Genomic DNA, 27,767 nt, shown 5'->3' with positions numbered 1-27,767 from the left:
GACGACAGGTTCCAAACCTAAGCCCTCTAGGGAGAGTTCTTAAAACTAGTTCCCAAAGCCCACTACTGGAGTCCCACATTCAGTCAGTGACCTAAGGAAGGCCTAAATCCATGCTTTTTTAGTGTCATGGGTGATTCTGATACACAAGGATGTTCTAGGGTCCACTGGAAGAATGAAAAGATAATCCAGATTCTAATCTTGCATGGGCTCATAAGAGTTGCTCAAAAATACACCCAGCCTCCCATGGCCTCACCTTTTCCATCAGTGGTTCTCAACCCATGTTCTACGGAGTGAGCACACGGATCACCAGAAGAGACCCTGGGAAGTGGGAAAATGGGGAAAGTGAGGATAGGGCCCAGTGAGCAGGCTCCAGGAAATTCATGGGAGGTTCATCAACCACACCCCTCTTTAAGATATTTGATCTTATACATGTTCATGCCTTCATTCAACAAATGTTTAGTGAGCACAAGTATGTGCCCAGCCCTAGAATAAAACATGAGATAATGATGAGATCCCTGACTCCAAGAGTGACGCTCAAGTTTAAGTGGGAAGACCGAGACAGATTAAAATCATAAACAAACCAGGTAAATCATTAAGAGTCTAGCAGCCACTCACTGGGTGGAGGCATACATTGGGCACCCAGAAATGAACAACCTTATGACTATCGGTGACTACAGGTGCTGTGTGCCCTGAGATACGTCAGCCCTGAGATAAAGAGGCGTCAGTGAGAGACAGGCTCTGGGAGTGTCGCAAGCACAGTGATCCTTCACCTCATCTAAACCGCTGCGCAGCTCTGTGCAGGGGAAGGATCATAGAAGGCATGGTCCCTAACCTGGTGTAACTACCCACCCGACAGGGGACACAGACATTTATGCAGAAAGTTGTCAATTTAGCATGAAGATGACAGAGTAGAGAGAGCAGACAGTGAGTTCCCTGAGAAGATGCCTGAACTTAGCCTTGAAGGAGGAGCGGTTTACTACAGACCCAGAGTGTGTACCAGGTAGAGGAAACAGGATGTGTCAAAGGTAGGCATCACGGAATCATAGGCCTTTTGAAGAGGGGAAAGGTAAGTAGAATGCCAGCAGAGAGAAGCAGACCTTGGAGACCCCAGAAGGGGGAGGCAGAAGAGGCAGGATCAGCACCAACCAGTCCTTCCCAATACTGAATTCAGCACTGGTCTTGAGGATCTGCAGCCGCACCACTGTGCCTACAGCACAGTCTGGAACATAATAGGAACCCAATAAACATTTGTTCAAGGAGCCTCCTAAGGCATCAAAACCTACTGAAAGGCTCTGGAAAACCTCCAAAAGCAGAAGCCTGAGGGACTGACTGAGTCCCACCTCCCCACCTAGCCTTGTCCAGTAACAGACTTCTACTAGGAAAAAACACCTATCAGAGGCACCCAAGATCGACGGATAAAAATGCTCCTCCCATCTCTTCCAGGAGGACGAGGTGCAAGATGTAATGCCTGTGGTTCTGAAGAAATTTTTGTCTGCCCTTAATGGTATGTGGAATTAATAATGTAAACACTTAGAAGAGTCGTAAGACAGGGACAAGCCTGTGAAACCACACTACAGAATGTTCTATGGCACTGAGCACAGTACCTTTCAATCACCATCTGGACTGAAAATCACTTGTTTTCAGATAGGGACTTCAGAATCTTGAGATGGCAAAACATGGAAATTAGGGCGCCTGGGTGGCTCAGTCGGTTAAGCGTCTACCTTCGGCTCAGGTCATGATCCCAGGGTCCTGGGATCGAGCCCCACATCGGGCTCCCTGCTCTGAGGGGAAGCCTGCTTCTCCCTCTCCCACTCCCCCTGCTTGTGTTCCCTTTCTCGCTGTGTCTCTCTCTGTCAAATAAATAAATAAAATCTTTTAAAAAAACCAAAAAACATGAAAATTAAATTTAAATGCCTCGTCTACAGGTCCTAATGAAATCTAGCCCACTAGGGGTCTTCAGGACCAACATCCTCATATCACTTAGAGGAAACATGGACCTGGATCACCTAGTCACAGAGATGCTGGAGTCTGAGAAACTTGAGACTGAGATCATGAACTTCACAACCATCAAGAGATGATGGTACAAAATGCCACCTGTACATATTTGTGGTGAACTCTAGAGGGGTTCAAAATATTGCAAATAACACCAAAATAGCAGGGTCTTTTAGTCTTCTTAAGTTAGTGAAGACAGACATGCCTACATGTCTCTTAATATTGATTCTCTGTACACAGACTACCCACCAGGTTTCCAGTTATTTCTAGGGTCATTTCTGATCCTTATAAATTCACCCATACACACACATACACAAGACTAAGAGAGTCTATGTCTAAATCTGTCCATTGAATGGGCAGGGGAACAATTTCTCCTAGAGCCGTACACTGACCAGAGATCCCTCTGGTTGACTGTGGCTAAAACAACCCAGCCTGGTCATTGTTTTTTCAACACGTATCATAAAAATCTCCTTTATTTCAGAAATGACAAGTACATGGAATGTGCCATCAGGAATAACCTCAAATCCTCTAACCAAAGCCCAGGTTGAAGTACTTAAATCGGTAAGAGAGAAATACAAATATTTTCCTTTTGCACTAAGGCCTACTCTGTACTTCAACCTTCACAGGAATGAAGGGCGCCAACGGGCCTCAGCCTCAGTCTGTTCCAGGCTGCCTTACCAGCTCCAACCAATCTCCCCACTCTTTCCTAGGCAGATTCATTGCCTACTGTCCCTTTAGTCACAAGTCCTAAAACTGAGACACTCTTGGTTATATGCAGGCAAATAAGCTATCCATCTCCATGAGGACTCTCATACTTTTCTAAATATGCCTCAATCCCTTCTTTGGAAAGATTCCTACCACATATGCCTGACTCATCCACACTGTTACCTTCTTTATGCTAGAGCCTCTCATTCTTTACCACCCTGACTCAAATTTCCCTCCTTCTTCCCATCTATCTAACCTTAAACCCAGAGAAAATTTCAAAGAGAACTTGCTTCCTAAGAAACAGGTAAAAGAATGGGATTTTTATTTAAATTTGTCACCAGAAAAACAGTAAATGATGAGGGTAGAACAAGGGAAGATATACGAGAGAGCAAATAAGTTTAGAATCCCCATCACCCTTAGATGTTCCATTCTTCTTTTTTTTTTTTTTCCATTCTTCTTTTTTTTAAGATTTTATTTATTTATTTGACAGAGAGAGAGAGACAGCGAGAGGGGGAACACAAGCAGAGGGAGTGTGAGAGGGAGAAGCAGGCTTCCTGCCGAGCAGTGAGCCCGATGCTGGGCTCCATCCCAGGACCCTGGGATCATGACCTGAGCCGAAGCAGATGCTTAACGAATGAACCACCCAGGTGCCCCTAGATGTTCTATTCTTGATAAACATGCTTATCGAGTATGTAATCCAACTGGGAAAATAACAACTTCTTTCATTTTGGCTCAGATCTCAGAAGTTGTATATTCGTGTTTTTACTTAACCCCCAAATTTCCCTGGATCTGTGGCCAAATCAACTATCAGAGTATAGAGCAGAGTAAATCAGCATTTACCTCAGTGTTGGTTTTCTGCTTCCTGCTCTTATACTCCATGGCTCTGAGTGGCCTTGGACATATCACTTAGCCCTACCGAAGTCAGCCTTGAGTCAAGGGATTGGATTAGATGAACATCAACTGTGTTCCAGCTACAGCTACAAATGATAGCCCAACCAGAACTGGTTAATGCAACAACAATAAAATTATACGCAGTGAACATCCAGGGATGAGACTAGCTTCAGGAGTGGCCTGATTCAGGGCCCAAATGATGACACCAGAATCCATCTCTTGGCTCTACTATTTCTAGGTGGCTCTATTTTGGCTGTACATGAAGGTCTCTACCTACTGGGAGCTTCACTCTCTATTTCTTTCTGGAATAGTTCAAACAACAACCACCCAGAAATAACCTCTCAGATTCCCATTATTCTGACTTGTTCCATCCTTGAAGCAAGCGCTATGGGCAGGGAGATGGAGTGCACTGGCTAGCTCAGCCCGTGCCTGCAGTCTGCTTATGTATTTAAGAGTATAATTAGTTGTCTTTTATCCCCTCATAGAATGATCTTCAGGCAGCAAACTAAACCCAGCAAATCTGATGCTAGAGAATTTTCCAGAATGAAAGCATTCTAAAACTTCTCTAAGAAATATTGAACCAAGGGCGCCTGGGTGGCTCAGTTGGTTAAGCCACTGCCTTCGGCTCAGGTCATGATCCTGGAGTCCCGGGATCGAGTCCCGCATCGGGCTCCCTGCTCAGCAGGGGGTCTGCTTCTCCCTCTGACCCTCCCCCTTCTCATGCTCTCTCTCTCTCTCTCTCATTCTCTCTCTCAAATAAATAAATAAAATCTTAAAAAAAAAAAAAAAAAGAAATATTGAACCAAGGACATCCTTATCATTAAGGAACCAAGTAGAATAGTGTTCTGAACATGCCAACTATTCTTTGGAATATCACCAACATGATCTTGAATTAACAAGTGCAAGAAAAGCAAGAATCCAGGGATTTTTGGCATTTTGTAATCACTTCTTTAATAATTAACCTGTTTTCATGCAAAAAAAATGACTCCTTTGTCTTCAATTCATACAAATAGAAATTTCGTCTTGTATTTATGACTAGTAAAAGCACTATTTACTAGGGACATAAAAATTAATAGTATGAATAATGAGGCAACAAACCCAGGGTGAATTTATCTAGTGCACTAGGGGACAATCCTGACAGTGATTAAGACTTTTCTTCCCATATCTCTTTTCTCCCCTCTCTAATTCCAAGTGCTTTCTTTTCCTCTTTTTTTTTTTTTTAAGGTTTTTTTATTTATTTATTTGACAGAGAGAGAGCATGAGAACAAGCAGGGGTAGTGGCAGGCAGAGGGAGAAGGAGAAGCAGACTCCCCACTGAGCAGGGAGCTCGATGTGGGACTTGATCCCAGGACCCTGGGATCATGACCTGAGCTGAAGGCAGCCGCCTAACTGACTGAGCCACCCAGGCATCCATCCAAGTGCTTTCTTTTACCCGTTGGCCCAACGTGAAAATCACACAGGGGCTAGAATCCAACTTCCCCCTAAACAGCAAGGGGCACAGTACAAACACTAAAAGCTGAACAGAAAAGAGCAGGGAAGAGCCTGGCAATACCATGAATAGGGCAGCAAATGATCTAGGTCCCAGCTTAAGAACTATAGGCCATGCCAAGTGGCTGGGGGAGGAAAGCTAAGCCAAGCAGTCAGGAGACCAATAAATGCAAAGAACCCCAGAAAAGTATGCAAGAGGGATATTGAAAAACACAACTGTAATCTCTACATCAGGCAAAGACTCTATGCCTTGTGCCCAGTGTCTGTTCTAGAACCAAAAGAACTCCGATTGTGGACACAAAGACCAGGTAGGGAAAGCAGCACCAGATACTAGGCTTGCCTCACAGCAAGGGGCAGCACCCCATAAAACAAAAGCCAAATCACACTATTACTAAGCCTTTTGTCCAAACCTTAGGTCTTGATTTCTCCCCAGGCCACACCTCCCATAGTCAATCCCATCTCGGTAAATGGTAATACAATCCACTCAGGTTCCCCAGCCAGACACCTGGAATCATTCTTGATTCCTCTCTTTCACTAACAGACCAAGTCTTATTGATTCTGCCTCAAGAACACATCTCCCATCTGTTTGCTTCTCTCTCACCATCCTAGTCCAAGTCATCATCATCACTTACCAGGGCACCTGGTCCCCCTGCTTCTGCCCTTGCCACCTACCATCTAGTCTCTACCTGGCAGCCAGAGTGCTCTTTTTTTTTTTTTCTTTTTAAGATTTTACTTATTTATTTGACAGAGAGAGACACAACGAGAGAGAGAGAGCACAAGCAGTGGGGAGAGGAAGCAGGCCTCCAGTCGAGCAGGGAGCCCAACGCGGGGCTCAATCCCAGGACCCTGGGATCACGACCCGAGCCGAAGGCAGACACTTAACGACTGAGCCACCCAGGCGCCCCAGCCAGAGTGCTCTTAGTAAAACATATGCTCCTACTTAAAACCCTTTCCATGGGATGCCTGGGTGGCTCAGTCAGTTAAGCGTCTGCCTTCAGCTCAGGTCATGATCCCAGGATCCTGGGATCGAGTCCCACATTGGGCTCCTTGCTCAGCAGGGAGCCTGCTTCTCCCTCTGCCTGCCACTTACCCTGCCTGTGCTCTCTCTCTGACAAATAAATAAAATCTTAAAAAAAAAAACACACACAACAACAACCTTTCCACCACTGTGAGCATACAGAGAAATTGGAACCCTCATGCATTGCTAGCAGGAAGGTAAAAATGGTTCAATCTCTGTGGAAAACAGATTGGCTGTCCCTCAAAAAGTTAAACATAAAATTTACATATGACCCAGTAATTCCACTCCTAGGTATATGCCCAAAAGAACTGAAAACAGGCATTCAAACAAATGCTGTACATGATTGTTCATAGCAGCACTGTTCACAATAGCCAAAACATTTGAACAACTCAACATTTAAGATGTTCAAATATTCATCTATAAATGAACGGATAAACACGTGTGGTATGTACACACACACACACACACATGCACGCGCGCGCAGATGCATGCACACACAAAAGAATATTCTTCAGCCACAAAAAGGAATGAGGTACTGATACATGCTACAATGGAGATCAACCTTGAAAAGATTATGCTCGGTGAACAAAGCCAGGCAAAGAACATCATATATTGTATGATTCAGTATACATGAAATAATTAAAATAGGTAAATTCATAGAAACAGAATGCAAAATGGTAGTCACCAGGAAGGCAGGGAGTGGCTAAGGAGCATAACTGCTTAATGGGTATGGAGTTTTCTTCTGCAATGACAAATATTTCGGAATTAGATAGAGGTGGTGGTTGCACAAAATTGTGAATATACTAAATGCCTCGCCTCCATTTGAAACAGAGACTTCTAAACAGAGACTTCTAAACAGAGACTAAACAAAACAGAGACTTCCAGGGAAGATGGTGGAGTAGAAGGACCCCAAGCTCACCTCATCCCACAAATACAACTAGATAACACCCACATCAGTGTAAATAACCCAGAAAATGACCTGAAGACTGGCAGAAAAGACTCTCCACAGCTAAATGTAGAGAAGAGGCCACACTGAGGAGGGTAGGAAGGGAAGAGAAATGGTGGGGAGCTAAATGGACCCGTAGGGCTGTCTGTGGGAGGGAGGGATGCCGCAGGTGCTGGGTGCTACGAGGGGAGAAAGACAGACCCTCACACCAGGCATCCCAGGCACAGGGAACCCACACAGGAGGACTGGGAAGACGAATCCCCATAACACTTGACTTTGAAAATCAGAAGGGCTGAATTTCATGAGTTCTTACCATCAGAGGAGCTTAACACCTGGAACTTTAAAAAATCAGCAGGCTCAGCTCTAGGAGAGCTGACAGTGCAATAAAAAATAAAAACAAAAACCTTCCAGGTGGTTCAGTTGGTTGAGCGTCCGACTTTGGTTTCAGCTCAGGTCATGATCTCAGGATTGTGGGATCAAACCCCATGTCAGCTCCCCGTTCAGCACAGAGTCTGCTTGAGATTCTTTCCCATTCCCTCCCCCCGCCCCCGCTGTCCCTCTCCTTCCCCGTTCTCTCACTCTCTCTCTAAAATAAATAAATAAAATCTCAAAAAAGAAAACAAAAACAAAAACCTTCCAATCCACAGTAGCAACAAACCACCCAGATGTTGGTTTCTAATATCATTCTCTGTAAAAGTAATCAGGACCCCTTGCAGAAATGGCTAATTCTAGGACTAGAGAAAAAACATAAAAGATGACCCTGAAGCATCTTATTAATTACTGAAAGTAAGAAAGTACTCAAGAAAACCACAATGATGGAAGTGTGTCAAAGTTACAGGGTGAACTGAAAGGGCTGCAAAAGCTGCAACAACAGGACCAACAGAATAAACAAAGTGGTACTGGGTTATAACCCAAAGTATAAAATAAATAGCCAGCAGTCTATACTGATATAAACAAATTATTCAGTAAATAAATGAGGGGAGAACAGAAAAACCTCCTGTGCAGAAAAACCCTAACTGAACAGCTACTTCACTTTCATGGAGGTGGAGCATAACTTCCCACTAGGTAAGTCTCAGCTGCACAGTGACTTTTCTCCCAAAAGCACAGTATGGAAAGAGGGGGGAAAGCAACTTTACAATGAAGAAACCTGACAAACACTACCTCAAGCCAAGTGATCAAGGGTAACATGAATAGTGATAAATCATATTAACATATGTACCCTTACGATGTGATGAAAATGGTACTTTATCTCTGTAGTCTTCCTCCCCCAAACACATAACTGCAGTCTGATCATGAGAAAAACATGTGACAAATTCCAGTTGAGGGGCACTCTACAAAGTATCTGACCAGTTCTCCTCAAAACTGTCAAGGTCGGGACTTCTAGGTAGCTCAGTCGGCTAAGTGTCTGCCTTCCACTCAGGTCATGATCCCAGGCTCCTGGGATCAAGTCCCACATGGGGCTCCTTACTCAGCGGAGAGCCTGCTTCTCCCTCTGCCTGCAGCTCCCCATGCTTGTGCTCTGACAAATAAATACAATCTTTAAAAAATAAAAAATAAAAAACTGTCAAGGTCATCAAAAACAAGGAAAGTCTGAGAAATGGGCAAAACCAAGAGGAGAAACTCACTTTTAGAACCAAAGACATAAATAAGCTGAAAGTGAAGGAATGGAAAAAGATATTTCATTCAAATGGTAACCAGAGGCGCCTGGGTGGCTCAGTCATTAAGCGTCTGCCTTTGGCTCAGGTCACGATCCCGGGGTCCTGGGATCTAGCCCCACATCGGGCTCCCTGCTCAGTGGAGAGCCTGCTTCTCCCCCTCCCACTCCCCCTGCTTGTGTTCCCTCTCTTGCTGTCTCTCTCTCTGTGTCAAATAAATAAATAAAATCTTTAAAAAAAAAATGGTAACCAAAGGACAACTGAGGAAACTATACTAGTATTACACAAAATAAGTGTTATTTTAAAAAAAAAATTTATTTATTAATTTGCGAAAGAGAATGAGCAGGGCGGGGGGTGGAAGGAAGAAGGGGCAGAGGTTAGAGGGAGAAGCAGACTCCCTGCTGAACTCAGAGTCCAACAAAGGCTCAATCCCAGGATCCCAAGATCATGACCTGAGCTGAAGGCAGCTGCTTAACTGACTGAGGCACCCAGGCGCCCCCACAAAATAAACTTTAAAACAAAACTGTTATAAGAGACACAGGGCATTATATAATAATAAAAAGGCAATTTATCAAAATGATATAACAATTACAAATGTATGTGCATATAAGCCCAAAGGTTATGGAGCAAACTCTGACAGAACTGAAAGCAGACACAGACAATTCAATAGTAACAGATGGAGAGCACAACATCTTACTTTCAATGGTGGAAAGAACAATTACACAAAAGGTAAACAAGAAAGTAGAAGGTTTGAAAAACACTATAAACCAAGCAGACATAGCAAACATATATAGAATCTACCACCAACAAGAAAATACATGTTCTTCTCAAGTACAGATAGAACATTCTCCAGGAGAGACAATATTTCAGATGACAGACAATTCCCAATAATTCAAAAAGACTGAAGTCATACAAGGTATTTTCAATGACCACAATGAAATGAAAAGAACAATCTGTAACAGAGGGAAATTTGGAAAATTCAAAAAAAACCCAAAAAACTCTTAAGCAATGGGTTAAAGAAATCAAAAGGAAAAATTAGAAAATAATATGAATGAAAACAAAAACACAACCCACCAAAATTTAAGGGATACACTAAAAACAGTGACCAGGGGAAATTTATACCTGTAAATGTCTAAATTAAAAAAGGGAAAAGAGGGCGCTTGGGTGGCTCAGTCGTTAAGTGTCTGCCTTCAGCTCAGGTTGTGATCCCAGGGTCCTGGGATCGAGCACCACATGGGTTTCCCTGCTCAGCAAGGAGCCTGCTTCTCCCTCTCCCACTCCCCCTGCTTGTGTTCCCTCTCTCACTGTGTCTCTCTCTGTCAAATAAATAAATAAAATCTTCAAAAAAAAAGGAAAAAAGATTTCCAAAGAAGAAATCTCAGGAGAAATTTTAAAATATTTTGAACTTAATGAAAATAAAAGCACTACTTACTCAAATTTGTGGGAAGCAGGAAAAGCAGCGCTTAGAGTGAAATTTATGACACAAAACGCATTTATTAGAAAAGAAGAAAGACGTAGAACCAATAATCTAAGGAAATCTTAGGAAACTAGAAAAAAAAGAGCAAATTATGCCAAAATAATCCAAACTTTTTTTTTCCAAAAAGAAAACAATTAATAAAAATTGGAACAGAAATCAATGAAACTGAAAACAGGAAATCAACTAAGAAATAAAACCAAAAGCCTGAAAACATCAATAAATTTAAAAGATCAATAAAATTTATAAGCCTCCATCCAGGTTAACTAACAAAAAAAGAAAAGAGACAAATTACTAATATCAAAAATTAAACGGGGTTAAAAAAAAACCACCACAGGGCATGCCTGGCTGGCTCAGTTGGTAGAGTGTGTGACCCTTGAGCTCAGGTTAGTGAGTTCAAGCCCCATGTTGAGCATAGAGATTATTTAAAATAAACAAAAAAAATTTTTTTTATTTAAAAAATAAATTAAAAATTAAACAGGGGATACCAGCACAGATCCCATGGACATTAAAAGGATAATAAATATTATGAACAACTTTATGCCCACAAATTTGATAACCTAGATAAAAGGGACCAATTCCTTAAAAAAACACAATCTGTCAGAACTTACACAAGAAGAAATACATAATTTGAATAGGCCTATAACAATTCAAGAAATTGAATCAATAATTAATAACCTTCCAAATAAGAGAGCACTAGGCCCAAGGGCTTCATTGGTTAATTTTACCAAACATTTAAGGAAGAAATTATATTGGGGCGGCTGGCTGGGTCAGTCGGTAGAGTATGAGACTCTTGATCTCAGGCTTGTGAATCTGAGCCCCCTGTTGGGTGTAGGGACTGCTTAAAAATAAAATCTTTAAAAAAAAAAAGTAAGAGCCGTCCTCTTCTTTGTTAGTATAGTGGTGAGTATCCCCGCCTGTCATGTGGGAGACCGGGGTTTGATTCGCGTCTGGGTGGTTCAGTCATTAAGCGTCTGCCTTCAGCTCAGGTCATGATCCCAGGGTCCTGGGATCGAGCCCCACATTGCGCTCCCTGCTCCGCAGGAAACCTGCTTCTCCCTCTCCCACTCCCCCTGCTTGTGTTCCCTCTCACACTGTCTCTCTCTCTGTCAAATAAATAAATAAAATCTTAAAAAAAAAAAAAAAGGAAGAAAGTATACTAATCTCTTCCATAAGACTGCAGAAGAGGGAATGCTTCCTAACTCATACTGTGAGACCGGCATTATTATCCTAATGCCAAAATCAGACAAAAACATTACAAGAAAAGAATATACAGACCAATATCTCTGATGAACATAGATGCAAAAATCCTTAACAAAATATTAGCAAATCAAATCCAACATTGTATAAAAATAATTATACACCAAGATCACGTGGGATTTATTCTAATATGCAAGGCTGGTTCAACATTTGAAAATCAATTAACGTAATCCATCACATCACATGATCAAACAATAGATGCTGAAAAAGTATTTCACAAAACCAACATCATTCATGATAAAAACTCAGCAAGCAACAGAGGAGGACTTCCTCACCTTGATAGCGACATCTACAAAGAAGGTACAGTTAACATCATACTTAACAGTAAGAAACTAGAAGCTTTCTTGCTAAAATTAGAAACAAGGCAAAGATTTGCCTCTCACCCTTCCTTTCCAACATCATATTAGAAGCCCTGGCTATGCAATAAGTAAGTAAATAAGTAAAAGGTACACAGATTGGGAAGAAAGAAATAAAACTGTCTTTATTCATACATAACATGACTGTCTATGTAGATTATGTGAAAGAACCAACAAAAAACCTCAGACATAATAAGCAATTACAGCAGGATTGCAGGATACAAGTTTAATATGTAAAAGTCAATTGCTTTCCTATATACTGGCAATTAACAATTGGAATTTGAAATTAAAAACAAATTCACACAGGCATCCCCAAAAATGAAATATTTAAGTATACAAATCTAATGAAATATATAAAAGATCTACATGAGCAAAACTATAAAACTCTTGATGAAGGAAATCAAAGAAGTAAATAAATGAAGAGAGATTCCATGTTCACGGCTGGAAGACTCAATATTGTCAACATGTCAGTCCTTCCCAACCTGATCTACAGAGTCCCAGCAAGTTATTTTGTGGATACTGACAAACTGATTCTGAAGTTTATACAGAAAGACAAAAGACCCAGAATAGCCAATACGTATTGAAGGAAAACAACAAAGACTGACCCTAATCAACTTGTAGACTTAATATAAAGCTACAATAATCAATAAAGTGTGGTATTGGAAAAAGGTCAAATAGATCAATGGAACAGAATAGACAGCCCAAAAATAGACCCACACAAATATAATTAACTCATCTTTGACAAAGGAGCAAAAGCAAGACAATGGAGAAAAGATAATCTTTTCAACAAATGGTACTGGAACTGGACATCCACATGCCAAAAAAAGCAAATCTAGAAATAGATCTTACAGGGCGCCTGGGTGGCTCAGTTGGTTAAGCGACTGCCTTCGGCTCAGGTCATGATCCTGGAGTCCCGGGATCGAGTCCCGCATCGGGCTCCCTGCTCGGCAGGGGGTCTGCTTCTCCCTCTGCCCCTCCCCCCTCTCATGTGCTCTCTCTCTCATTCTCTCTGTCTCAAATAAATAAATAAAATCTTTAAAAAAAAAAGAAATAGATCTTACATTCATCACAAAATTTAACTCAAAATGGATCAAAGATAAAACATAAAATGCAAAACTATAAAAATCCTATAATATAACATAGGAGAAAATCTAGACAACCTTGGGTTTGCCAATGACTTTTCAGGTACACCATCAAAGCACAATCCAAGAAAAAGAAAACTGGTAAGTTGGACTTCATTAGGGGCACCTGGGTGGCTCAGTCGGTTAAGCATCTGCCTTTGGCTCAGGTCATGGGTCATGGGATCGAGCCCTGCATCAGGCTCCCTGCTCAGTGGGAAGCCTGCTTCTTCCTCTCCCTCTGCCCCCCACCCTGCTCATGCTCACACTCTCTCTCTCAAATAAATAAATAAAATATTTAAAAAAGAAAGTTGGACTTCATTAAAATTAAAAACTCTGTAAAAGATGCAGTTGAGAAAATGAGAAGACAGGGGCACCTGGGTGGCTCAGCCAGTTGTGTCTGACTTTAGCTCAGGTCGTGATCTCGGGGTCCTGGGATCAAGCCCCATGACAGGCTCCCTGCTCAGTGGGGAGCCTGCTTCTCCCTCCCTCTGCCTGCCGTTCCCCCTGCTTGTGCTCTCTCTGTGTCAAATAAATAAATAAAATCTTTTAAAATAAATAAAAAATAAAATCTTGAAAAAAAATTACCAAGGATAAATGAAGTCATTTCATAATGATAAAGAAATCAATTAATCAAGGGAACATAAAAATCCTAAATGTTTATTCACCTATTAACAGAGCTTCAAAATATATGAGGCAAAACATGATAAAATTGCAAGGGGAAAAGAGACAAATCCATAATTATTTTTAAAAATTTCGATACCTCCCTCTCAATAGTTGATAGAAGAACTTGGTAAGTAAGCAAGGATATATAGACTTGAACAACAACCTGAATTGATTGACATTTATAGAACTCTACACCCAACAACAGAATACATATTCTTCGCCAGTGTACAATGAACATTTACCAAGACAGATATATTGAGCGGCTAAACAAGTCTCAATAAATTCAAATGATTAAAGTCATACCAATTATGTTCTCTGGCCACAATGGAATTAAATTAGAAATCAGTACACATAAAGGTCTCAGGAAAATCCCCAAATATGTGGAAATTAACCTCATTCTAAATAACGCATGGGTCAAAAAAGAAATCAAAAGGGAAATTGGAAAGTATTTTGAAATTAAGAAAATAAAAATACAACATGTCAAAATGTGTGGCAGAAAAATCCATGGTAGCTTGGGAATGGGGCATCAGAGGAGAGAGGGACTACAAAGAAATATGAGAAAAATTTCGGAGGTGATGGGTTTACTCACTCTCTTGATTTAGGGATGGTTTCATGGGTGTATAGATGTTAAAACTTATCAAGTTGTACACTTTAAATATGTGCATATCAGTTGTATGTTAGTTACACATACCTCAATAAAGCTATTAATAGCATGTATGATGTGTAACCATTGTGTAAAATAGAGACACTAATCAATGTATATACAGAGACTATCTCTGAAAAGACTTATTAGAAAATGAAAAAAGTGCTTGTAGGAGTGCTGACAATACTGACTCCATCTTTGGCCCTCCATCTCTTTCATGTCTATGTGATGACCTCCCTCTAGGCTACATGTTCCCAGGCCCCTTGAAGGTTAAAGTATGCCCTGACCAGGACGCAGGAAGGCTTGTTCTGGTCTTTCCTAAATTTATTTAGATAACTAGTAGACATAATATAGTTTCTTTCCCCCCAACCTTCTGGCACACGGGTGGTGCCACAAGGTCTGTTAAATGTCAGACCTTTGGGCCTCACCATGAGGCCCTCTGCACATCCCCTTGTTCTTATAAAATCTGTGGAGTAAAGTCCAGGCAAACAGAATAGCTGTGCAGCACCTGTCACCCACCCAATCCCGTCAGTTACACTGAATAAAACTCTGGGTAAACTGTAGAGTCACCTGCCTCATTTTCCAGTCTCAAAGTGCCTACTCAGTTTGGGAGATACTTTACTGTCCCTCCTCCACCTTCTGAAAGTGCTGGCCTTCATAAAAAGGAACTGAATTAGGAGAAAGTGAGAGTAGGGAAACTGACCAATTATAGACACCTATTGTATTGTTTGAATTATTTACCATATGTATGTCTTACTTCTTCATACTTCACATTTCAAATTTTAACATTTTTAAAATGCCTTTTGAATAAAGAACTGAGGTGAAGAGCCATAACAAATATTTTCCTCAGCAGATGGACATTGAGAGCAGAAACCAATCTTCCCAGGCCAAACCAGCATCTGAGGAAGAGTTCCCAAAGACTGCCATGAAGGTCAGTGGAAAGGGTCTAAAGGAGATCATGACCAGACACACAATAAAGGCTCAGCATACCCTAATATACACAGTCTGTTTTAGAAGCAAAATCTTTTAATGATCGCTCCCATCTAATAAGTACTTCCTATTTCATTGTGCTACACTCTTTACAAGCTATAATCTCACTGAACTTCATATGAGATAAGCATTTTATTATTATCCTTATGTCACATGAGAAAACTAAGACACAGAAGAATAAAATAATTACTCAAGTTACTTTGACTGATTCCAAATATTCTATGTTACCATCTTTTAAATTTTTTTTTATGATACCCACAGAATGACATAATGTTGGTAGTGAATGGTCCAAGAATGACTGCTCAGAGCCTACTAGTAAGTAATGACATTTCAAAAACTCCAAGTGCTAACTGAATCAGTAATCATAAAACTCCCAACAAACAAAAGCCCAGGACCAGATGGCTTCACAGGTGAATCCTACCAAACATTTAAAGAAAAGTTAAGGGGCGCCTCGGTGGCTCAGTCAGTTAAGCGTCTGCCTTCAGCTCAGGTCATGATCCCAGGGTCCTGGAATCAAGCCCCACGTTGGGCTCTCTGCTCAGCAGGGAGTCTGCTTCTCACTCTCCCTCTTCCCCTCCCCCTGCTCCTTCTCTCTCTCTCTCACTTGCTCACTTTCTCTCAAATAAATCTTTTTTAAAAAATAAAAATAAATAAGTGTTAATACCTATTTTTCTCATACTATTCCAAAAAACAGAAAAGGAAGGAAAACTTCCAAATTCATTCCATGAGGCCAGTATTATTACCCTGATACCAAAAACAGATAAAGACACCATTAAAAAAGAGAACTGCAGGCCAATATCCCTGATGAACACAGATGTAAAAATTCTCAACAAAATACTAGCACACTGAATTCAACAAGCACTAAAAAATCATCCACCATGATCAAGTGAGATTTATTCCTAGGTTGCCAGAGTGGTTCCATATTTGCAAATCAATCAACATGATACATCACATCAATAAAAGAAAGGATAAGAATCATATGATCATTTTAATAGATGCAGAAGAAGCATTTGAGAAAGTACAACATCCATTCATGATAAAAACCCTCAACAAAGTAGGTTTAGAGGGAACATACCTCAACATAATAAAGGCCACATATGAAAAACCCTCAGCTAATATCATCCTTAATAGGGAAAAACTGAGAGCTTTTTCCCTCAGGTCAGGATGTCCACTCTCACCACTTTTATTCAACACAGTACTGGAAGTCCTAGCCACAGCAGACAACAAAAAGAAATAAAAGGCATCTAAATTGGTAAGAAGTAAAACTTTCACTATTTGCAGAAGATAGTCTATACAGAAACTCTATACTGATACTCTCTACAGAAAACCCTAGACTCCATCAAAAAACTGGTAGAACTGATAAACAAATTCAGTAAAGTCACAAGACACAAAAATCAACATACAGAAATCTGTTGCATTTCTATATACCAATAATGAAGCAGCAGAAAGAAAAATTAAGGAATCAATCCCATTTACAAATGCACCAAAAATAATAAGATACCTAGGAATAAACGTAAACCAGAGGTGAAAGACCTGTACTCTAAAATCTATAAAACACTGATGAAAAACTGAAGGTGACACAAAGAAATGGAAAGACATTCCATGCTCATGGATTGGAAGAACAACTATTGTTAAAATGTCCACACTACCCAAGAAATCTACAGATTTAATGCAATCCCTATCAAAATACCAACATCATTTTTCACAGAGCTAGAACAAACAATCCTAAAATTTGTATGGAACCACAAAAGACCCTAAATGGCCAAAAGAACCTTGAAAAAGAGAAACAGAGCTAGAGGCATCACAATTCTGGACTTCAAGTTATATTACAAAGCTGTAATCACATCAAAACAGTATGGTACTGTCATAAAAATAGACACATAGATCAATAGAACAGAATAGAAAATCCAGAAATTAACCCACAATTATATGGTCTATTAACCTTCGACAAAGCAGGAAAGAATATCCAATGGGAAAAAGACAGTCTCTTCAACAAATGGCGTTGGGAAAATTGGACAGCAACATGCAAAAGAATGAAACTGGACCACTTTCTTACACCACACACAAAAATAAATTCACAATGGATTAAAGACCTAAAATGTGAGGCCTGAAACCATAAAAATCCTAGAAAAGAACACAGGCAGTAACTTATTTGACATCAGCTGTAACAACTACTTTCTCTCCTGAGGCAAGGGAAATAAATGCAAAACCAAACTATTTGGACTACATCAAAATAAAAACCTTCTACACAGTGAAGGAAACAATCAACAAAACTAAAAGGCAACCTATGAAATGGGAGAAGATATTTGCAAATGACGTATCTGATAAAGTGTTAGTATCCAAAATATATAAAGAACTTATAAAACTCAACACCCATGGGGCATCTGGGTGGCTCAGTCGATTAAGCATCTGCTTTTGGCTCAGGTCATGATCCCAGGGTCCTGGGATCGAGCCCCGCATCAGGCTCCCTTCTCAGCAGGGAGCCTGCTTCTCCCTCTCCCCTGCCCCTGCTCATGTTCTCTCTCTCTCTCTCAAATAAATAAATAAAGTCTTAAAAAAAAATGAATAGCCAATAAACAGTCAGAGTCTCTTATAAACATAGCGTTGAGTGCCTAAACTCAAATTCTCTACTCTAATTTACTTGTGACAGTCAGATTTAGCAATTAATTAGTTAGACTTAGTATCTGAGGCTTAGCAATTTCATGTACAAAAAAAAAAAAAAAAACCCAAAACCAAATAAACCAAATAAAAAATGGGCAAAGGACATGACAGACATTTCTCCAAAGAAGACATACAGATGGCAAACAGACACATGAAAAGATGCTCTTTATCACTTACCATGAGGGAAATACAAATCAAAACCACAGTGAGATATCACCTCACACCTATCAGAATGGCTAAAATCAACAACACAAGAAACAACAGGTGTTGGCAAGGCTGTGGAGAAAAAGGAACCCTTGTGCACAGTTGGTAGGAATGCAAACTGGGGCAGCCACTGTGGAAAACAGGATGGAGGTTCCTCAAAAAGTTAATCACACTACTAGGTATTTACCCAAAGAATACAAGAACACTAATTCAAAGGGATACATGCACCACTACGTTTATAGCAGCATTATTTTCAGTAGCCAAGAGAAGGAAGCAGTCCAAGTATCCATCGCTGATAAATGGATAAAGATGTGGTGTGTATATACAATGGAATATTACTCAGCCCTAAAAAAGAATGAAATCTTGCCATCTGCAATGACATGGATGGAGCTAGAAAGTATAAAGCTAAACTAAGTGAAATAAGTCCATCAGAAAAAGACAAATACCATGATTTCACTCCTATGTGGAATTTAAGAAACAAAACAAGCAAAGGGGAAAAAATGAGAGAGAGAGAGGCATATCAAGAAACAGACTTAGGACACCTGTGTGACTCAGTTGGTTGAGCATCTGCCTTTGGCTCGGGTCGTAATCCCAGGGTCCTAGGATCGAGTCCCACATCGGGCTCCTTGCTCAGCAAGGAGCCTGCTTCTCCCTCTGCCTGCCTCTGTCTCAATCTCTCTGACAAATAAATAAAATCTTAAAAAAAAAAAAAAGAAACAGACTCTTAATTATAGAGAACTTATGGTTACCAGCAGGGAGGAGTGGGGGGATGGCTGAAATAGGTGATGGGGATTAAGGAGTACACTTGTTATGATGAGCACAGGGTGATGTATGGAAGTACTGATTCACTATATTATACACCTGGAACTAATATATTAGTTATATACAACTATAATAACAGTTAACTAACTGGAATTAAAATAAAAACATAAAATAAAAACAAAAACAAATAAAAACATAAAATCAGGGGAGGAAAAAAAAACCCTCCAAGTGCTATCAGACCTAAGGGCAACGAATGACCTGACAGGCTAAAAAAAGAGTCCCAGGAAGGAAATCCTCAGGTAAAATATGAGAATAAAGTAAGGAGACAGGCAGCTAAGTCAATGTCATTAAACCAAAATATTAGAAAATGTAGGGCAGTTTTCCCAAGCAAATGGTTCTCTCCACCTTCCCCTCCTTTAGTCTCTAACTCATAGGGTCCAGAGTTGAAAATAGACAAGTTAGCAGTGTCCACAGCAAAAACTGGGTTGGAAAACACTTAACACAGACTGTAGGGAAAATCCCAGAAACACTAACCAAGGCAAAAATGAAGTAAAAGTAGACAGACAAAGGGACTGCTTTACTTTCGGTAAATTTAATGACTATAAAAGCTGTTCACATAGCAGGAAAGAGATACATTTTCCATTTGACATAAAGCTGCTTCAACACTTGCAGTTTGTCTCCAGAGCTTCGTTATCTCTTTCATTAGTGACCAGTCATAGCTCCCTTCCTCTCGGCAAGGACAGCCCTTGTCAACTCTAAGGCCATCTACCCAGGTCAGCAATATGCTGAGGAGTCCTTCAGGGTGGTCCTGCAGAGAACATGTCCTTTAAGTGTCTGAGAGCTGGTAGACGTGATCTGAAAGAAAACCAGTCAGAAGAAAGTGAGGTAACCAGGACTGCACTTAATGTGGAGCCTCCAGAGGAGAGGCCACCAACAGGGAGCTAACGGAGGTGGTGACAGGCTAGCAGAGACTGCATGGTTCCCATGTGCCCCCCATCCTAGGAAGAAGAGACATCTGATACAATGGTAATATGTATAGTTTAAGAAATCTAAAATAGTTTAGTCCCAAACTACCATTTCCCCCCTTTCTCTTGACAGATGGCTCTTCTCCAGCACTAACCATAAGTTTCTGGTGTGAGCTGCCCATCACAGACCCTGCCCTCCTAACCCCAGGGGTAAGCTGTGATCTAGGCTTACCAGTCACATCTTTCCTTAGGATATTTATGGCCAAAATTTGGTGAGAAAAGCTCTCTTTTCTCTCTAATTGAGATCTGAAAGCATGTGACTCCAAAGGAGCTTTCAGGAGAAGACAGGCAAAAATATGTAAACAAAGATGACTTCAGGCACTGAAAAGTGTTACGAAGATAAAATGGGCTGATGTGATAAAGGGAAGCTGCTTTAGCTTCCCTAAAGAGAAGGCATCTCGGGGCCCCTGGGTGGCTCAGTCTTTTAAGCGGCTGCCTTCGGCTCAGGTCATGATCCCAGGCTCCTAGGATCGAGCCCCGCATCGGGCTCCCTGCTCAGCAGAGAGCCTGCTTCTCCCTTTCCCTCTGCCTGCCACTCTGCCTACTTGTGCTATCTCTCTGTCAAATAAATAAATTTTAAAAAATCTATAAAAAAAAAAAAAAGAGAAGGCATCTCAAGGAGGTGACATTTCAGAGAGAAACTGAAGGTTAAAAAGATGGCATCAAATAAAAATCAAGAGCCTCCCAAGAACAAAACACGTGCAAAGTCCTTGACACTAGAACTAGGTCTGAGGGGCAAAAGGGAGGACACCAAGACTGGAGGAGGGAGCGTAAGAAGAGTAGAGGGAACATGAGGTTGGAAAGGTAGCTGGGACAGATCATATAAGGCCTCAGACACTGTGCATTTCATGCTGGCTCCAATGAGAAACCACTGGAGGGCTTAAGCAGAGGAGTCAGTGATCTGATTTAGAAAGACCACAGCCACTACTGTGGGGCAGACAGACTAGAGGAGGGCAAGAATGGAAGTGGAGAATCTGAAGCTTTTGGAATTCTCATGCACTGCTGGTGGGAGGGCAATATGATACAATTACTTTGGCTAGTTCTGTTATATACACTCTATGACCCAGCAATTCTAAGCCATTTATCCAACAGAAATGAATACATATGTGCACTAAAACACATGTACAGGAATAGTCATAGCAATCCCATCGTAACAGCTCCAAAATGGAAACAACCAAAATGGCCATCAATAGCACAATATATTGTAGTATATGCATATAACATGGATAAATATAATCACTGATGAACTGCATAACATAAGACTGAGGAAAAGAAGACAAGCACCAAAAATACATGTTGTATGATTCAATTTTTCACAAAAATAGACAAAACTAAACAATGGCATTCGAAATTAGGATGTAGGAGCACCTGGTGGCTTAGTTGGTTGAGCGTCCAACTCTTGATTTTGGCTCAAAATTGGTTGAGGGATCAAGCCCCACATTGGGCTCCATGCTGAACGCTGAGCCTGCTTGGGATTCTCTCTCTCCCTCTCCCTCTGCCCTTCCCGCACTCTCTCTAGGCGCTCTCTCAAAAAAAAAAAAAAAAAGAAGAAGAAATTAGGATGTAGGGAAGAAGAGTAACTAGTAGGAACATGAAAGTCTGAGGTTTTGAAAATATTCTATTTCTTGATCCAAGTGGCAGGGTCACTTTGTGATAATTTATCAAGTAGTATACTTATAATATGGGCAATTTTCTATATTTATGATATGCTTCAATAAAATAATTCATCTTTAAAATACAGAAGCAGAAAATCATAAGAAGGCTGCTGAAATCTCCCAACCAAGAAATGATGGTAGCTTGGAGATAGAAAGAAACAGGCACATTCACGATACATTCCATAAGTAAGCTAAAACAGATGGACTGCTGATAGAATATAGGAAAGTGAGTATCTAGGATGAGTTCTAAATTTTTGGCTTGAGCAACTGAGTGTGCCATTTACTGCGATGGGGAGGGTTTGAAAAGAAGAAAATCGGGGCGCCTGGGTGGCTCAGTCGTTAAGCGTCTGCCTTCGGCTCAGGTCATGATCCCAGGGTCCTGGGATCGAGCCCCGCATCGGGCTCCCTGCTCAGCGGGAAGCCTGCTTCTCCCTCTTCCACTCCCCCTGCTTGTGTTCCCTCTCTCGCTGTGTCTCTCTCTGTCAAAGAAATAAATAAAATCTTTAAAAAAAAAAAAAAAAAAAAGAAGAAAATCGCAATGAAGAATTCATTCTATTTTGGCCATATTAAGTTTAAGATGCAAGAGAGAAAGGATATAAATGTAAATCTCTTGACGAGAAGGTATGGAAAGGAAAACATAAGGGACAGTGTAACAGAACATGAAGATGTTTCCTATACAGTCCCATCTGAGCAGATAGCACATATGGGTAGGGATGTGAGTGAGCTAGTGGAAATAATAATGAGACAATGAGGTCTCATCTGATTGTATCGCTTTTCTCCATGAAATATGAGGCAAAGACATCAGCTGAGACTAGGGTTTGGATAGGTGAGTAAAGATTTAAGGAGAAAGAGTAGGAAAGTCAGTTTACTAGGGAAATAGAGTAGGATCAGGATTTCAGGGCCATGCTGAGTGCTCATGTGAGTTTTATGGTTATGAATTTGAACTGAATGCAGCTGGGTTCATGTGGCGGAGACTGTTACTTGTCTCCCAACGCTTCTCTCTTCCTAACAGAACTCCCAATTATAGCTGAGCATCTGATCATTCAGAATGAAGATCTTCCCAGCTTCTTTGCAGCCTGGTATAATATGTTATAAATTGTGTGTGGAACTCCTATAAACTGCCCTGAAAGGAAAAGAGCATCCCCTTTCCTTCTCTTCCTCCTTCCTGCTAGTTAGAATATGGATATGGTGGCTGGAGCAACCATCTAGGATCATGGAGTAACCTTAAGGATGGAAACCACACAGCAGCAGATCAGAAGATAGGAGCCTGGACCCCTGATGATCATGAAACCATCAAAATCACCAGTTCTGGACCTTCCACATCTAGATTTTTATGTAAAAGAGAACTACCATATTTAAGCCACTGTATTTTGAGTTTTCAATCACCATCACCTGACCTAATCTATGTAATACAGATTATCCGCATGCTTTTCCCTATTGATGTTCAGCTGCTAGGGTATAGACGCAGAAGAAGATAATCACTTTCACAAGGGTTGGGTTTAGCCAAATAAGCACCAGACAAAAAAGGGAGACAAGAAAGTGAAATTTGGGGCACCTGGCTGGCTCAGTCAGTGGAGCATGCAACTCTTGACCTCAGGGTTGTAGGTTCAAGCCCCACGTTGGGTGTAGAGATTACTTAAAAAAAAAAAAAAAATGAAATATATGAGAGAGTGGTTCTAGTGCAGCCCAGAAACTCCATGTGAAGAGAAATGAGAACAGCAAAGAGGAACAATAGAGAGAGCCAACAGAACCCCAGTTCCACAGCTCCTTCTTCATTTTGATCCTTCCACTAAATCTACCTGTGGGGTTTATGTCACTTGGGAACAAAAAAGGAGTAGTAAGTAATACAGCATCACCTTTCTACCTCTCTTGACAGATGGAATTTTTCTATTACATAGAAGAATATCATACTAGGGGCGCCTGGGTGGCTCAGTCGGTTGAGCGACTGCCTTCGGCTCAGGTCATGATCCCGGAGTCCTGGGATTGAGCCCCACATCGGGCTCCCGGCTCGGCGGGGAGCCTGCTTCTCCCTCTGACCCTCCCCCCTCTCATGCTGTTTCTCTCTCGCTCGCTCTCTAATAAATAAATAAATAAATAAATAATATATAAAAAAAAAAAAAGAAGAATATCATACTAACAATACAACCCAGCACACCAACCTCATTCCCTTTTTCAAATAACCCTTACCTGCAGTGAAAAGAAAGTAGGAGGGGTGGGAAAGCAACTAAAAACCAAAAAAAGCGAACATTCAAAAGACAGAGAAATAAGCAAACAAGACAGTGTCCCCCAAAAAAAAAACAAATGGAGAAGCCTATGAGGGATTATTTCCAAATCAATCACATTGCTGTCTAGTAGGAATTATTCCACTTAGTAAATTCTTAAAGTAAGACAAAGCCCAGTTGAAACAAAGCCAGAAGGGAGTAGGATCACATAAAGTCCCCAACCAGCAAACTGACCATGTTTTAAGTTTTTGTCAGATGGAGAGAACAGAACATCTCAGTGGTGGTAAAATTTTCAGGCCAATCCAAAGAAGTTACATGTCTTCTTCAGCTGCAAGCCATGGACTATGGCCCCCATGACAAGGCAGATATGACAATAAGAGCAAGGACAGAAAGTAGAGGGTGAGGCATGAGGGAACAGGGCAAAGGATGTAATACTGATCAGCATCAGCAGAAAAAAGAAGCACCCTCTCTCCATTTCTCTCTTCTGCAGATTCTTCAGAGCTCAGTGTGGGAGAAGAAGCTTTGTTCCTGCCTACCTCATCAGTATGTGTCCTGTCAGGCTACGGTCCTAGGGTAAAGTGGACCAGAAGAAAAGATGGCAGTAACAGACCTGTATAGTGTGATAAGAAAAAGAGGTAGGAAGAAAGTACATGAAGGAGGGAAGAAAGGGGGGAAAAGAATGAAGGGGAAACCCCACAGCCATTCATCTGGATCTGCTAGTCCAGGAGAAGTGAGAGATACCTAGGGCATCAGAAACCTCAAAGGGCATGCTCATCTCTGACAGAGAGATGATCAACTCACTCAGAATCACTTACACTTCCTAGCCTCTCCGCAACAGGGAACTGTATGCTACTGTGTACTCCAATCTCACCAAATTCCCAAAAGGAACCCTTCTAAGACAGAAGAAAGGCAAAGAAATGCAAGAAGGCATTAGTTAGGAGCAGTTCAAAATTCAGTTCAAGGTGCCCTCTCATTGTTCAGGCTGAGAAGAGATTTTTATTTAACTAAAGAATTTCTCCTGGAAGAAATTTCATTCCCCCCAAAATTACCCAATCCAACATCCATTACACAATGCAAGCCAAAAGCCCAAAAGGACACCTTACCTTCACCAGCACATAGTCCCCAGGCTGAGCTCTGACCTTGACCTCAGAGTTATTAACGTCCTCCATTTCTACATCAGGGAAGATCACTTTAAGGTTTCCATCATTCCGGCCACACAGATCAGTAGCAGAGCGTTTACTGTGCTGCAGAAAGAACAGAGAGTTATGAATCTGTCACAGTCATCAGTTCTGGGAAGGCAAAAATTATGCCTTCTCTGTCTCAGATCCCTAAGGGTCTTACTTATAGAGCATTCCTTAATCAAGGAATCACTAAAGACTACATGTTTACTGCTGCTTCACCAACAAAGACAATCATGGCACACTATAGAAACTCAATAAAGTTTTATTGACTATGTATTAATAAATGACTCAATCAGTCTTTGACTACAGAATTATGTTCCTCAGGAATGGACCTCCAACAGTCCTGAAGGCAAGGACATATGGGTGATGCACTTGGCAAAATGATTTTCACTATATCCGGTCTCACAGTAATCACTCAGGAATGTTCTGGGGTTGTCTGGCCTGGGTTATTGTAACCGTAATGAACAGGCAGACATGAAGCCAGAGTCTCCATCACAACATACAGAAGACAGGGTCAGGAGAATAAAACCAGTGTAATGGAATTAACTTCTAGAATATACAAGTTTTTCTCTTCCAGCCATTATGAAGTGACAAGAACCAAATTTATCCTCTGGCCTAAACCAGGAAACTGGACAAAATATATGAAATCACTATTTTCAGATACTGAACTACAGACTGTACAAGACTGTGAACCCAAGAGAAGGGAAACAAATGAGATGAGCCCTCCAAAGACCCCTGCATTCTGCCAGAAGGCTTGTATCAGATCAGAGCATGCAAAGCAGGGAGGAAGATTCTCGAGGCAGCATGGTGGTTCTCTCTGGATTTAGGAAAAAGAGATCAGAGTTCAGGGAGCCTACAGTAGCTAGAAATAGTAGAGCAAGTTTTAGAGAAGAGGGAGTAAAGCAGAAAAAGAGCTGTAGAAATATGCACAGGGATCCTCTGAGTCCTTGCTAAACACTAACACCTGCTTGTATAGAGTGAAACTCCATTAAGTCAGGCAAAGAGAGTAACCTGGGAACTGTCAGCAGATGGGCTCCCAGAGCTCATGCAGGGCGGGGAATCATCAGACCTACCACTGGACAGTCCTCACTGATTCCTTGGAACATGCAGTAGTGACTCCAGAAAAGCCACACCTTAGTAATGACGCTAAACTATCCTTGGGATAAAAACGTTTTCTTTTTTTTTTTTTTTTAACTTTTCTAACAAAGCTTAAAAATGAGCCTTGAAAGGATTAAACTGAACAGCAAATAACATAACTGCCTATCAGAACAAAGCCCAACACAAAATCCAGACCTCAAAAATGAACATCACAATGTCAAATACCCCATCAAAAATCACTAGATATGCCCAGAAGCAGAAAAATGTGACCCAGAATCAGGAGAAAAGTCAATCAACAAAAACAGACCAAGAAATAATAGCAATGATGGAATTATCACAAAAATAACAAACCAGTTTTTATAATTAAATTCAAAGGAAACTAAGTTTCAAAGGAAAACAAGAATACAAAAGAGAAGGTATTAAAAACCAAATGTAATTTATACAGATGGAAATATAATATAGAAGATTAAAAATTCAATAGGTAGTAGCAGATTATACACTGCCAAAGGAAAAAATAGTGAACCTGAAAACTGGGCAAAAGAAACTGTCCAAAATGAAGCACAAAGATATAAAAGGCAGAAAAAAAATGAACAATTTCAATGACCTATATAACATCATCAAGTGGTTGGATATATAAGTAATTGGAGTCACGGAAAGAGAATAGAAACAGAAGGAGTGAGTGGCAGGAAGCAGGAGGAGTGCAGGAAAAATATCTGAAGAATAATTGATGAAAATTTTCCAAATTTGATGAAAATTATAAACCCACAAACTAAGAAGCCTCAACACATCCCAAAGAAAACACAAGGGATAAAAACAAAGAAAGCCATGCCAAGACACATCAAATTTCTAAAAACAGTGATAAAGCAAATATCTTTAAAAAGCAGCCAGAGAAAAAAGGTATTTTAGCTCTTAAACTAATACTACTTTAGGGAAACAGCAGTCAGGTAAGATTTTAAAAGATTCCCCACTGTCTCCTTATAAAACACTTACTAGTTACAAAAGGAAAAAGAGTAACTTTTCAGTCAACAAGCCTAGTTGACACCACCTTAATGAAATGTTCAAAATTAACATCACCAGTAATGAAGCAATCACAACTATATGCCACCCCAAAAGATACAATTAAGAAGGACACAATACCATTTCTCTAATATGCCTGCCTAAAAATTACATAACCTGAATCTTATCACAAGGAAACTCGTCAGAAAAACTCAAATTGGGCGCCTGGGTGGCTCAGTTGGTTAAGCGACTGCCTTCGGCTCAGGTCATGATCCTGGAGTCCCTGGATCGAGTCCCGCATCGGGCTCCCTGCTCGGCAGGGAGCCTGCTTCTCCCTCTGACCCTCCCCCTTCTCATGTGCTCTCTCTCTCATTCTCTCTGTCTCAAATAAATAAAATCTTTAAAAAAAAAAAAAAGAAAAACTCAAATTAAGGAACGTTCTACAAAATAACAGGCCTATAACCATCAAGTGTCAAGATTATGAAAGTCAAAGAAAGACTGAGGAATTATTCTAGACTGAAGGAGACCAGACAGACATGACAATTAATGCAACATATGACACTGACCTGAATCTTTTTCCTATAAAGGAAGTTCTGAGACAAGTGGAGAAACTTAAATGGGGTTGGAGGATTGGAGTGCAGAAATCTAACAAGGTTAATTTCCTGATTTTGATGGTTGTCCTGTAGTTATGTAGGAGAATGTCCATGTTTATATGAGATATAAACTACAGTATTTGAAGGGGTTGAGGGCATCAGGTCAGC

At 40.7% G+C, this 27,767-nt stretch overlaps 1 protein-coding gene across 4 annotated transcripts in view; it reads right to left on the bottom strand.

Moving 5' to 3' along the window:
- The window catches only part of CDK5RAP1 (CDK5 regulatory subunit associated protein 1), a 115,674-nt gene that overhangs the window by 59,332 nt on the left and 28,575 nt on the right, over positions 1-27,767 (bottom strand). For 2 of the 4 annotated variants that reach the window (XM_032419369.1, XM_032419368.1), the window contains one exon: positions 24,835-24,975. In XM_032419369.1, coding sequence (XP_032275260.1) covers positions 24,835-24,975 — 141 coding nt within the window. Of the gene's footprint in view, positions 1-18,933; positions 19,685-21,340; positions 21,379-24,834; positions 24,976-27,767 lie in introns of those variants that run through there. The other 2 variants (XM_032419370.1, XM_032419371.1) reach the window with 2 other exon arrangements.

This window comes from Phoca vitulina, unplaced genomic scaffold (genome assembly GCF_004348235.1).
Source record: "Phoca vitulina isolate PV1807 unplaced genomic scaffold, GSC_HSeal_1.0 scaffold22, whole genome shotgun sequence".
Lineage (NCBI taxonomy): Eukaryota > Metazoa > Chordata > Mammalia > Carnivora > Phocidae > Phoca > Phoca vitulina.
This window is presented reverse-complemented; position numbering and strand designations above follow the sequence as displayed.